The sequence below is a fragment of the Megalops cyprinoides genome, chromosome 15 (genome assembly GCF_013368585.1).
Source record: "Megalops cyprinoides isolate fMegCyp1 chromosome 15, fMegCyp1.pri, whole genome shotgun sequence".
NCBI classification, from domain to species: Eukaryota; Metazoa; Chordata; class Actinopteri; order Elopiformes; family Megalopidae; genus Megalops; species Megalops cyprinoides.
In genome coordinates, this window is record NC_050597.1 from 1,263,065 (window position 1) to 1,277,520 (window position 14,456).

Below are 14,456 nucleotides of genomic sequence, written 5' to 3' on the forward strand. Positions count from 1 at the left end.
ATCTTCTCAGACACGAAAAACGTATTTGGCAACCGAAACACCGGTGGTAACACTCACACCTAGACTAACGTTAGAGCGCTAGTTTGCCCTCTATGTTCATCCAATTTATTACCCTGTTACCGAATAGCGTTACATGTATGCACATATAACGTTATTAATCATACCACATTTTTTATTTAGATTCAAAATAGCAGGGTACACATGCAGTTACACATTTACTAGCTGGTCGGTTATATTGTAGCAGTTGCAACAGCTAGCCAACAGGCCTAATTCAGACAGCGGGGTAAATAAGGGCCCTAATATTTAATGCGTGCAATCTTTCAGACTGTAGCAAACACAGTTAGTTACACCTTGAGAGTAAGCAGTATTGTTTCAGAGAACCCCGTATTACCATGTAATGTAATGTGTTTTTAAGAGTCGTTTCATTGCATCTTAAATGAAGCACCAGACACCACAGCACGTTGTTGATCCCCTGTCACATGATGAGCATAATGACAACGGAAGAAATATGACGTAAACGGAAGTGTGAAAGTACCCAATAGGAGAGACGGGCGGGACTATTTACCTTTAGAGTTGACCAATTGAATCTCGCAGAGTTGAAGCGTGGAATTTGCGAGAAGCCGCCGTGGACGGAACTCATATGTGGTGGTCTACTGCGCTAATCGGAAAGACTGAGTTTACATTAGTTATCGGAACTGTAGTAGACTGAACGTGTTTTTCCAGTGCTACTGCACCTATCACGGTGAGTGTCTGTGATAAGAGTTTTTCCTACAACGCCCTGCAGCCAAAAGGGATGAATATTGATGTGGAATTTTTTAAATATCTTATTAATCCAGGTAGTTAGTAGTCTTGCTTGCAAGGAGCAGTCGGCTAACATTGGACTGGCTAACTAGTAGAAAGCTACCTATCCTGCAGAAGAAGCTTTAGGCCTGACGCTAGCCGGGTAGTTAGCTTTGTAGCCAGCTGCGGCTAAGGCTATCATCGCAAGATAATATTGCTACCTGCCTAATTCGTGTGTTTCGCTACTCCGCTAGTTAGCTAGCTCTGCCTGTTTTTTTACGTTACGGTAAGACAGCCAGATGATGTTAGCGAGCGCTAGCTACCCCACAGTGATAAGGTTACCTAACACCTTGCTAGCATTAGGCTCCCGTTAGCAAATGGCTAGTTAGCTAGCTAACAACCAACCAGATGGCCTTCCCATTGAGTCTAGAATTGTATATGACCTGTCATCTGGGAAGCGTCAATTCCAGCATGTGTTACTCAAATACCAAGCTGACAGGTAGATAGCGTGTGATGACGAGTGTTTGTCTTCTTTATTCCTTTCAGATGACAGGGTCGAATGAATTCAAACTGAACCAGCCGCCGGAGGACAGCGTGTCCGCCGTGAAGTTCAGCCCCAGTACGGCGCAGTTCCTGCTGGTGTCCTCCTGGGACTCCACCGTGCGCCTGTACGATGTCGGGGGCAACTCCATGAGGATGAAGTACCAGCACCTGGCCCCGGTGCTGGACTGCGCCTTTTATGTAAGGCTAATTATATTTCTGCACTGAACGTCAGATCAGTGCCAAGGAGGCCACCGTAAATACGTTCACAGATTACTAAACATGGCGGAACTTAAATGTAACTGTACTGTACTTGGCAATGTAGCATCTTGGTGCAAAGAAATAAGGAAATGTAGCAGAAAAAAACTATTTGAAATATTTTCACATTTACTTTTAGCTGTACTTAGATGTGAGGGAGTGGTTGAATGCAGTTACACTGATAGTTTCCTCCTCTTGTCTTTTAGGACCCCACACATGCCTGGAGTGGAGGCCTGGACATGGAGCTGAAAACCCATGACTTAAACACAGACCAGGGTGTGTGTGCCAGTTCAGAGTAGCACACATGGCTGAATGTATTATATTCTTATTTATTAGATGCTCTAAATGGGAAGAAAAACATTGTACAGATGAGACTTTGTGTCTCCCTTTTCCTGTCTTTTCCCCCCCCGCTCTAACAGGGAGATGTTTTCTGGAACCTCTCCATATTTCTGCACCGTGTGCATCAGCAGTGTCTTACGTGTTAAAGAAAGGCCATTTAACAAAATGATACTGAACACTTACATTTTTCCACTCGGTCTTTTTTCATGCCTCATAATGCCCTTTCAGGCAACTTCATCCCTGGCAACACACATCATATCTCTTATTGCAATATTATTTTCACAATGCAGTTGTATATCAGTTGCATGTGTTTTCATTAAGGCTGTTGAAGGTGTTCCAGCAAACAAGTGTTTCATTTTTCCTCGCATCCGGAATGCACTGCCTTCTTTCTGCCATCTTCCTTGGTGGCAAAGTGAAGTGGTTTGTAGCTCGATAACTGCAGGTTTAGTACCCTGGTGTGAAACCGCTGTTTATTGTACCCTAGAGCAAGGTACTTAGAGCTTCAGTGAATACTCACATCTATGCCTATAATATGTGAATGTTAATGTAGGGTATTTATTTTGCATGAGATAAAGGCAGTTCCTATAAAAAAAAAAAAAAAACCTGAAGACAGAGGGTGATTTCCCCTGCTGTTGGTTGTAGATTTAAATTCTTTGCACTTGGTTTCTTGTCTCCCTGAAGAAACAATAGTGGGGGCGCACGACGCCCCGATTCGCTGTGTGGAGTACTGTCCTGAGGTCAACGTCATGGTAACAGGCAGCTGGGACAGGTCGGTTCGGCTCTGGGACCCACGGACCCCCTGCAACGCCGGCACTTTCACACAGCCTGAGAAGGTAGGCTGGCCCATCAGCCCTGTACCAACGGGGAACGCTGATCTCGGATGGTGACTCACTGGTAGGGCAGTGCAATATGGCCGTCGCAATGTATCATATAGCTATCTTTAGCGCAATAACAGCTATGTGGCGTTAGGTTTCTTCCCGTATGTTTTTTTTCCTTTTAGTCATACTTGATGCGGGAGCACATCTCCAGTTTTCCGAGGCCATGTGAAATGCTTCCGGGGGAAAAAACGCCACTCGTATCTATTCAATGTTGATATCACAGCAACAGCACTATGCTGCTTCCATGTGGTAGATGGAAACACATGGCTACAAAGATAAAGAGTGAAAACATATGCTATGTGTTTTTCAAAGCTAATGGGTAAGTTAACCAACATATAGATACAAGTGATATTTTTTGCCCCGGAAGCATTTCACTGAACTTTGGAGGTGTGCTCCTGCATCAGGTATGACTAAAGCTATATATATCGCAACGGCTATATCGCGCAGCCCTACTCACTGGGGTTTCAGGAATAACTAGCTGATCGACTGTCAAGGATGAAAAGCCAGGTTTGAGTGTTTACAGGCATTTATCAACGTGCCTTGCCTGGCCGAGTTCTGATCTGTCAGAGAAGTGAGATGCTTTGTGTTGTAGAAGAAAGTGAAAGTTACGTCTTTTGGTTTGGTATGGCAAAAATGATGTTAAATTGATAAAACCCTGTTGCATCTAATCAGCACATTCTTGGCCTTATTTAGGGGTCAATAGTTCTAGTTGTCTTTCAGGGTTTGTTTCAAGATGCTCCACACCATACCATGCTTTCACCTCAGGGTGTTGTAGACTGGACATTCAGAAGACAAGCTAAAAGGACCATCAGACTCCACATTGCTTTTTAAGAATGTCACACTGTGTCAAACAGTGTATCAATGAAAATTATCTGTGGTTAGATTTTTGTGGTGAAATATTTGTGCTGAATTATTATATACATATATACATATACATACACTTATAGTTGCATTGTCGCATCTTTGAATGTTTATGTGGAGATGCCTGCATCCTGTGGTGTATTCCAGCACGTATCAAATCAGCCAAATGGACCCACTCTGTCTTGGACAGTGACGTAAAGCATGGAATGTTCTAGAGTTTTATAATTAAACTAGGAAGACCCCCAGCATTCAAAGTAGTATTGTAATATTTCTTCAGATACATTGTTGGATTTGATATTTAAGGCGACACAGATATTTGCATTGAACGCAGGCGTATTCAGCTACAGTAACGAGGTGCAAACCCGTTCCAGGTTTTCGGCACTGAATTGGTGTTTGTGTTTGCAGTAAAGCTCCTGAGCCACTGCTCTACAGCGATGTTTACCTTTCTGCAGCCCTCCCGCAGACCATTGAAACCTGTTGTATGGAAGTACATGAGGATGGGACCCTGGCTGGAATGAAAGGAAAATATTTGGTTAATTGGCTAACCCTGTTTCTTCTGGCTGTTGGGGTTTTGAGAGCCATTGACACTTGACCTGAAATGGCTTCATTACCATGAGGCACACAAAAGTAATCAAAATCTCTTCTGGAGGGTGAAGAACGTTTTTTGAAAAATGATTCTGGAAAGATTCTACATGCAGCTGCTGTCCGTTTCTGGTAATGCTGCACGATGGTTCACAATGCCATTGTATCTAGAACAGCTTCTTAAACACCGGTTTCCAGTTCTTTCTTTGTATTCGTGTTGAACTACACACAGGTTTGTGAATAATTGTGTGTCTACGCTGAAATAACTTCATTTCTTGTTTGACTCGTGTTTGGGGGTGAGCAGGGCAGCGGTGAGGGTGCGTGCTGAGTGGGTTCTGTCGGTACGCTTTCCTTGGGTCCTTATGCTGCGCGGCACGAGGATCCTCTTTGTCTCTGCGTTAATGGCTGTATTATACAGAGCATCACGGCTAAAAGGGGCCTGCTGCTTCTCAGATTATTCCTGACCCAATTTCAGCAGCAGACCTGTGTTGCGGGTAAATGGATTGCATTAGATACACGCTGTGATTTATGGGAAGTTGGGCCGCGGCGCGGTGCAGGGGATGGATCTCTGACAGATGGCAGCGCAAGCAGCAGCTTCTGTGAATGAAGCTGTTTATTAGGTCCAGCCACGGTCATTATGTCATCAGTGTTTGTAATGCTTCTTTGGATGGATGTGCGGCGTTCACACACCATCGGCCCGCCAGAATCTGCATGACCTGTCAGCCCCAGCTGTGATTTAAAGCCAGGGAAAGCAGAAGAGACTCTCAGAACGCGGGCTCTGGCCGACAACCAATATTCATAAAGAATAGCTTGTGTTATGTATCACCTAAATGGCAGGTATGAATTACAGATTTTAATAGCAAAGCAATCAAAATGATTTGAAGTGGTTAAAGTGAGAGAGACAGCAGCTGGCATTGCTGTAAAGATTTGTTGAGATGATGTGTTGTACTTGGGAATTCATCAGACCTGCTGGTAGTTGGAGACCAGGTGTAGCTGGCTGTGGAGTGTAATTTATTGCTAGAATAATAGACACCATATATAAAGATGGGAGTCAGATTCCCACAGTTTTTTTTTTAACCTTCTTTGACAAGTGACAAGTCTCCAGTGTTTGCAAAAACTGTTATGTATGTCATGAAACAGAAATGTTCCCGTTAATTCTACACACCGAGCTCCCTAACTGCTGCCTGTGTGTGTGTGTGTGCGCGTGCATGTGTGTGTGTGTGTTGCAGGTGTACACCCTGTCTGTGGCGGGGGACCGGCTGATTGTGGGAACAGCAGGGCGCAGGGTACTGGTGTGGGACCTGAGGAATATGGGGTACGTCCAACAGCGGAGGGAGTCCAGCCTGAAGTACCAGACGCGCTGCATCCGCGCCTTCCCCAACAAGCAGGTGGGGAAGCCGCCTCACGCTGTGTCCAGCCAACACCGCACTCTGACAGCTTCATCTGACTGTCAGCTAACTGTCCCTCAGGGGTGCGCTGTAAACTGCTCTGGGTTTTATAGTAATGGTTATTATTTATAACATAAGCTGAAACAGTTGCAATATTGCATATGGTAGCAGTTTTACTGAAGAACAATTGTCCATAATCCTTCAGGAGACTTTCTTGACCAGTGTCAAGAAAGATTAGATTAGAACTATATTTTTCTGCAACAAACTGCATTTATATTGTGGATGCAAACAGTTAAATGAACACATTATTTAAAAACATAATGTGTATGAGATACAACATAGATTTATTACACATAATTACGAGACAAGACAGGCAGCATGTGTTCAGTAATCAGAAACGTCATCAGAAAAGGTTCTGTGTGGATCTGACTCACCAGACTTATGTAAACCACAGCTCTGCACATGTATTTGACTGAATGGTGATAAATTCCATGTGATCTTAAACAAATATGAAATAAGTCTTAAAGGGCTACCAGCCATCTCCCTGCTGGGTGTGTCAGGTCTGTGGGTGTGTAAGGTCTGTGCTGATGCGTGATGCAGAAAAGGAATGGGTGTGCTTATGTTGCTGGAGGAGGGGAAGGTGTCCCAGACCTCTCCCCGTCCAATGAGAAAACAGCATTATTCGGGAGACTCAGCTTTAGCAGTGATTAGCTCCGTGTTCGATTGCTCCCCCACCAGCACTGTCTGTAAGTGTGATTGGCCTAAACACTCAGGCGCCCCCAAGTCCTCCAGTACTGCAGGCTGCCTTACACTCTGAGTAGCAGAACATTTTCATTTTTCTTGACGTGGTTGAAACGGCAGATTTATGCACATTGCCCTCTGTAGTAGGATTTCCTTATTTTCCAGGTGAATTTAAAACTGAGTTAAGAGGGCTGACTCCTCAGCAGAGCAGAGCCAAAAAAATGTTTACTTAATGCATGTGCTTGGAAATTCATAAATTCACAGTTAATTAGGGATCTCTTCATTAGTACTAAAGCCACAAAGTTTATCTGTTTCAGTGACTTTCTGTGCCTTCATTACAACTTCAAACTAAGTTGTATCTGTGTTTGGGGGGGGGGGGGACGTTGCTGCCCAGCTATATATTACTTCTGCTCAGACTTTCAAAATGCCAGATGATATTAAATGCCACTTTTGTGCGTACAAGATCAGACACACTGGTTCTTGGTTAGCGCAAGACATCAGAAACTCTCCATGAAAACTTGCATGTGCACACACCACGGTGGATTGCAACTGTAGGATCGTTTGATAAATGAGACCCTGGTGTGAGCAGGTGTGACACTTGTCTTTGCTGGCCTTGGAGAGTCGGTGTGGTTTCAGGTGAAGTGCGTATTGTTGGCCAGGTGTCAGGTGGTGATGATGTGTGACGTAACCTGGTTTTAGGGCTACGTCCTGAGCTCCATCGAAGGTCGGGTTGCTGTGGAGTACCTGGACCCGAGCCTGGAGGTGCAGAAGAAGAAGTATGCCTTCAAATGCCACAGGCTGAAGGAGAACGGCATCGAGCAGGTTTACCCGGTCAACGCTATCTCGTTCCACAGCGTGCATAACACCTTTGCCACAGGTAAGAGCTCCCCTTTGTCCCAGGTCTGTCCTTTAGTGTCTGCTGTGGTGTACGGTGGCTTGTAGGCTCTTCAGCCTTTACCACAGGCACTGCTGTCCGCGCACTGTGAAAGCGCATCGTCAGATAACTCGCTGCGACTGTTTTTTATTTTTAATTTTATTTAGTTATCACAGTGTTCATTTGAGCACCTTGTGAATTTGGGAGGCTCAGCCTGTGCTGCTTATGCACTCAGAATCCCTGTCAGTTGTGACTTTTTTTTGAATTGTTCCGTGCTGAAAGCCGCAGTTACACACCCACGACAGTGACCGTGCTCCTGTCTGCAGGCGGCTCCGACGGTTTCGTCAACATCTGGGATCCGTTCAACAAGAAGCGTCTGTGCCAGTTCCACCGCTACCCGACCAGCATCGCGTCTCTGGCTTTCAGCAACGACGGCTCCACGCTGGCCATCGCCTCGTCCTATATGCAGGAACAGGGAGACATCAGCCACCCCGAGGACGCCATCTTTATCCGGCAGGTCACGGACGCTGAGACCAAGCCCAAGTGAGGTGCGGGCGTGAGCCGGCCCTGCATCTGCTCCCTGTACAGCGTCCCTCCCCCCCACGGAATGTGAAGAACGCTGCTGTTGGTGCACCCCCCACTGTCCACCCCGCCTTCACTGACGTATCGCCATGCTGAGCTCACCCATATCTGCCACTTAGCAGTAGGGTTGGGTATCGTTTGGGTTTTTTCCGATACTGGTGCTGAATTGATACTAAAAAAAAAAAAAAACACAAAATGACAGTCGATGACATTAAAGAACACCTTTTTTTTAAATTTCAAGTATACTTAAGTGTTTTGTATTTATATATAAATAAATACAAAGTGCTTAACAAATGTACATAACAAATTCACATAATACATAAAACCTAACTCAATTACAATAATTTAACGCTAAATATCAGGTACAGTACTAATAACAGCAAAATAAACTTTGAGGTGGTATTCTTGGTATTCTTTTCAAACTAGCGATCACGTACATTGATGCTTCTCTTGCCTGTAACATCCGTTTTCAATCAAATATTTCAATCAAGTGGCACTAAAATGACCGAAATCTGCATTGCGATTTGGTCCGGTAGATACCAGTTGTATAGGAACCGGTGCCATATTGGCAATGGGTTTTGGTACCCAGCCCTACTTAGCAGGCGTCCGATGTAGGTGATAAAATACTTATTTTTCCTTTTTCTTTACGAGTATACAAGGTCTTTAACATTCTGTGAAGGTTAGATTAGCAGTACAATAGTGCATGGTAAGGTAAGCGTTTGCACTTTGCAAAAAGTATCGCTGGCAAAATGAGGAGGAGGTAAAGTGAGGAAGACCTTTAAAGCATCTTAAAGCATGTGCCCACCCAGCTCAGGCCACAAAGGAAGGCTGATTCACCCATTCATCTCCTGTGTCTGTAGTGCTGTAAAATTTTGCTTGTGTAACAAGGATTATGTCAGTTGTGTATTTGTGGGGAAACGGTATAATATTTAATAAACAATATTTCTAATCTTTGATAGCTGGGTGTCCTATGATATTAAATGCTAAACGCTGTGGTCTGACTCAGGTGTGCAGGTTCCTGGATGATGACATCATTAGAGCAGGTGTAGTCACACCTCCGCTGGGGAGATGCAGCCTCTGGCAGTGGATCATGGTTTCGGTGCGTAAATCACCTGCTGATCCCGAGTCAGGTGGCATGGGGAGAAGCGGACAGTGGGAGTAACACTGTGACGAGACGCAGAGCTATGGATCTGCTTCAGACGGGAGTTTTAAAGCAATTGCAGTGCATTAAGACAGGCAGCTCTCTGGACCCGTTTCTGTCTTTAAATGAATTTGAGAGAAGCGTAACAAGGTTTCAAGGCTGCCATTGTCGTGTAAGACCACTGAGCTCCTTCTATTATTGGCTAATGGTTAAAAAGCTGCATTGAGCCAGGGAGATTTCTCCTGATTCTGGTTTCTATTAGAAGTTAATGGAGGAGTGGTAGGGGAGAGTCTCTCCGTCTCTTTCCTCTGAGGTAGGACTCTGCTGCCCTCGGCTGCTGCCAGATGCACCATGCGCCAAACCCTCGTAAAAATGCACGAGGAACTGCGAGTGTGACCGTTTGCCAGTCTGGCAGGTAGCAGAGTGAGGATGGTACGTACCTCACCGCGAGTGTGACCGTTTGCCAGTCTGGCAGGTAGCAGAGTGAGGATGGTACGTACCTCACCACAGACACCTCCCGCTGCTCGTGTGGAGCCTTTTTCTTTTTTTTTTTTTTTTTCTTTTAATTTTATTTGTATAGCGCTTTTTACAACACAAGTTGTCACAAAGCAGCTTTACATTGTTCCCAGGCCTGAGACCCCCTGAGAGCAAGCCTAAGGCAACAGTGGCAAGGAAAAACTCCCTAATTAACAGGAAGAAACCTTGAGCAGAACCCGGCTCAGAGGGGGAGCCCGTCTGCTTCTGGCCGGCACTGGGCAGATAGAATTAGAGAGTCTTAAAGTTGTGCAATGTACTTGAAGACATTTGGGTTAGACAGACAGCAGTAATTAACGACATAGTAATTATGAAATCTATCCTATAATGTCCGGTTCTTGGCACGCAGTTGGCTTGATGGGCAGGGCAGCAAGGTAGCAGGACTGGAAGTTGGGGTGTGACGCTTGAGCTACAGCAGCATGGGTAGGAAACAAACAGAACAGTGATTAGTGATTAGTCTCTCAGTTCCTCTCCGTTCCCCTGTAGTTGGGCGCTTGATGGATGAACATGGCTCGGTAACCCCATAGAATGGACTTCTCTGTGCTCTGCGCTTGCAGACAGTGGCTTGGTAACTCAGCATTGTGGTAGAGGTTCGCTGTGTATATTTCACAGAATTGTGGCCTTTTCAGGCATTTGTTTAAATGAGTATCAGATACTGCTGAATAAACATCAGTGTGAATGCAGTCAGTGTGAGTGTTGTGTATTAAAGATGTTTTTTAAAGATTTGTCGTCTTCACTTTCTGCTGGCTCCACAGTTGGAAAGCATTAACATCCTCACAGGTAGACTCACATGGCTTTCTTAGGGTACGTGTGTGGGATCTGCTATTCCGAAATGTGTGTATGGACACTGCAGACTTCCAGCTGAACCTAACCAAGAGATAAGAATTTAACTCCTTGATTCCTGTTCAGATGTTCTTTCTTACACAGTGCATAAAATGCCTCTCTCAAAGCACACACTTCCTGCTAGATCATTCCCAGGCTATTCAATGCTCTCATACGTAATAAGAGTAATAATAATAATAATAATATACAACTTCTGTTATCCCCTTAGAAGCAAACTTAACTCTTCAAAATCAGTATTTCATGTCATGGTTTTGATAGCCATTGATGTTAAATGACAGTTATGGTTAGAGGCATAACAGTGAATATGAGTAATCTGAATGTCAGTATAGCATGACTATAAAGCAAAAGGCAGTTTCAAAACAGCCTTTCAAAGAAAACCTTAATGAGCCTCAAAGCTCTGCATGTAGTGTTTAAGCATTTTAATATCCTTTGCATGTAATTTCAGCTTTTCAGTATTTTTCGTCCATCCAGAGAAACATCACGTTAGAACAGGCAAGCCATGGGCATGCTGGGCTGTAGGCACCTTGCTGTTGGCAGTATGCAGGAGGCTGTAGGGCTGCAGTGTGGCTGCGATAGTTTCAGAAAAGGACCAACTATTCAATTAATTTTATCAGATTGTCTTAATCTTCAAAATTATCTTCATGCTATTGGCAAACGCAAATTATGAAGGTTTTGGTGTTTGCTACTTTTTTTCAGATTCAAGTTTGTCTAATTTGGTTCATTCATCGCTCTAATATGAAAGGTATGAGTGTGTTTAGAGATTTATATTATAATGCAGCAAAATATGTTGCATACAGTAAAATACAGAGGTTGGGTGGATGATGTGAGGATCATACATCGGGGTTTTTTTCCTACCATTTTTTATTTTCCTACTAGTATCAAAATGATCTCTTGCTCTTGTTAAAGAAAAGATCAAACATTCTTGTACTGTATATATGCATTCTAACTATTCAAATATTCTTATTCCAAAATATGTATTGTATTAAAGTAATTGATCACAAAAAAACATGTTAAGAGTGTTACATTTTATGAAATCAATTAGTGAGCTGTGTTTTGGTGTCAGAGGAAAAGCTTGACAGCCAGAACAAACCAAGAGATGACGCGTATGAACACCTCCAACAGGGGTGGCTTCACTGAAAGAAGCTGGCTATTTCCCTGTTTCCATTCACAAACCACACACAAATACGCTCACAATGAATTGTTCTACATAATTCATTGTGTGCTTGAAATATCTGAGTGTGTATTTTAATTAACATTATTTTAAACCTGTCTATAAAGACATTATGCATTTGAAAATTGAACCCATTGATAGTGTTTGGTTTGACCTACCAGGCATTTAACAAACACCTTTATAAGAGCCATTCACTTCATTTGTGCCTCGTAGATGTAGCCAAGCCCTTTCTGAGAGTAATGTGTGCATTGGAAATGAAATTTGTATGAAGTGAGTGGTATTTGTACGAGTACAAATGAATGCCTTCATTACATTAAACTTTATAATTAGACAGCTCACTGTCCCCCTTAGTGTCCATGAGACAGATATGTTTCAACCATAGTTAGCCGTGGAAGATACTGGCTATCAGCTGTTTAGCACCTGTATATAAATGTTACTGCTCTGATTTTTTTTTAGTCAGGCATACTCAAAAAATCCCTCAGATAAGCTTTTGAAGCTGGCCTCATCCAAATTACATATTCCACATGGAAAGACATATCACCTGCCATGATATATCCAGATTTCATCTTTATGTACACTTGCCATGACGAATCTTGCCACATTGCAAGTGAAAAGTCAGCACAGGCACTGAAGGCTGTGGTCTATGTTGATAAACAGGAATTTGAGTGAACCATCGGTGTAGCAATGGTCTGCTTACCTGCCTGTTGACCTTGTTAATCTGCAGGCAAGTCTACACGACATGGGACTAATATAATATTTAATACCTGAGGAGCGAGTTGGCTCAGATGAACAGACTGCTGTATTTTTCATGGCTTACATACTGTATATAAATATACATATATATATATATATATATATATATATATATATATATATATATATATATATATATATATATATACACACACGCACACACACGCACACACAGTCATACAGGTCTCAGGGTGAGGTCTGAAGTTTGAGACATTGTGTTGTACTTTTGATCAGTCACACTTTTGGCCTCATTTTAAACATTTATAATCTTGTTGCCTTTTTTTCCAGTGCTAATTATTAAAATGTGTAGACATCAGCAGTTGGAAAAAAACAGAAATATAGAATGTCTGAATGAACTTTCCACATTATAAATAACATTATAATGATGGCTTTGCACACACGTTTAGAGCTATAAATGCATACTAATGCACAGACTTTTAATGGCCACGGCTGTCTTGGTGTGAAGGGGGTAATTGGTGAGCATTTTCTCCGGGAGGCCCCAGCACTCAGCCCTCTGCTGGGGGGGGGGGGGGGGGCAGGCATCTTGTAGGCTAATGCCTTCGAGCTGCTCTGTAACAGTAGCAGGGCCAACCCCCCCACCCCCCCAGACCCTCAGCAATAAGAATCAGGAAAGATAAAGCTTGTAATTATTCTATTAAAGAGCTACAATTTTTGTAATGGGTCTTGCAGCGGTCTGGTGAAGTGCATGCAGCTTCTTCAATATCCTGGACATTATTTGCTCGTTTAGTTAAATGATGTTTCTAATTCCCTCATAATTACTTGTAATGGCAGTCTTTCTCATTTTGATGTGACTTCATCTTAATATAAAATGGCATCCTTTTTAGGGATAATTACCTCTCATAAGCCAGGGAGAAGGAAAGGCCGGGTTTGTTGTGCGGTGTGTGGCAAATTTTCTTGTTTCCTGCCAGCTTGTCTTCCTGCAAATTAGAAAATTAAGTTTCTCTGCTGAGGATTATAACTGTTAGGTTTGCATTCCCGTCTTTTGAAATGATCGGCCGACTGCAGAGGGGGAAAGAGAAGCCTTTTTAGCAGCACGTTAATTAGCTGCATTTATGTGGAATGGTGGCTGAAGATAGGCACCTTTTACCGGCAGAGAAATCTGTGTTAATGTCACTGACAGAGTGCAGAAGAAAGAAACAAAACCACATATCAAACTGTCCAGGTTTTGTTTCAACACAACAGATATACACGTTCAAAGATGCTGTTTGAAGGGGATCAGTCAATATATCCAATGCCACTTGTCTGTGAGATGCATTTTCATATCTCCACACAGTGTTACACTTTGGAGGGCTTGATGTGACACAGTTGTAAACGGCAGCATGCACTCAGACTGACTCTGAGCCGGGGGAGAGTGCAGCCAGCTCACTCCTGTAAATGTCCTGCAGCAGTTAACCGCAGCGGTGGAGTGGTGGTGAGGGTTTCCTTACCGACTGTGCGAGTGTTGCAGACAGTTCGGCTCGCCGGGAGCTGGTTACACAGCAATTAAAACGGGGGGGAAAAGCGTTCCTGCAGGCGGTCATGTACATCACCCCGACCACAAAAAGCTCTTACACTCACTCTGAGTGCCAGGATGACCTTCAAGTGAAATCTCAGTGTGCAAATATGGTTTCTTTCGAATACTGTGCCACCCTAATGTGGCTATACAACATAATCCACACAGATGGGGAAATATGACATGATAATTCAGCATGTAGCCTTCAATAAATATATTTATAACTTCTTATATTATTGATGTTACAGAATGGGCATTTGTTCCAAGACACACTGCTGAGAGTTGAGAGTTTTTCTCTCAGGTTAATTTACTTTTAGTCGGTTTTACTGTGCTAAAAATGATTTAAATTCTTCATTTCTCGGTTGTAGCTGGGTAACCTTATGATGGCCGACAGTGGTGTTGAAGCTTTCCTTAGGTAATTATTCTGTGAAGTGATGTTTGATGATGGAATCAAATTAAAGGTGTGTGAGGCACTGATTGTTACTGTGACATTTACAGATATTAAGATTTAATAAGGAAAAGGTCAGTCTAGATCTTATTCTGTACTCAACAAATCAAGCCATTAGAAGTTGTCTGAAAACTAGTGGCTGGCTACAGTAATCAAACTGCAGATTTTCCTAATCTGTTAGTAGTGTGTTATCCAGCTATATTCAAATTACAGGACATATTTACAATTTG

The 14,456-nt window shown here is 43.2% G+C and overlaps 1 protein-coding gene across 1 annotated transcript; it reads left to right on the top strand.

Moving 5' to 3' along the window:
• Nucleotides 1-623: 623 nt before the first annotated feature.
• LOC118790088 (mitotic checkpoint protein BUB3-like) lies at nucleotides 624-7,978 on the top strand. Its single transcript, XM_036546904.1, has 7 exons — nucleotides 624-742; nucleotides 1,327-1,521; nucleotides 1,785-1,854; nucleotides 2,599-2,750; nucleotides 5,468-5,626; nucleotides 7,067-7,244; nucleotides 7,568-7,978. The coding sequence occupies exons 2-7, from the start codon at nucleotides 1,327-1,329 to the stop codon at nucleotides 7,786-7,788; spliced, it is 975 nt and encodes a 324-aa protein (XP_036402797.1). The 5' UTR covers nucleotides 624-742; the 3' UTR covers nucleotides 7,789-7,978.
• The last annotated feature ends 6,478 nt before the right edge of the window (nucleotides 7,979-14,456 follow it).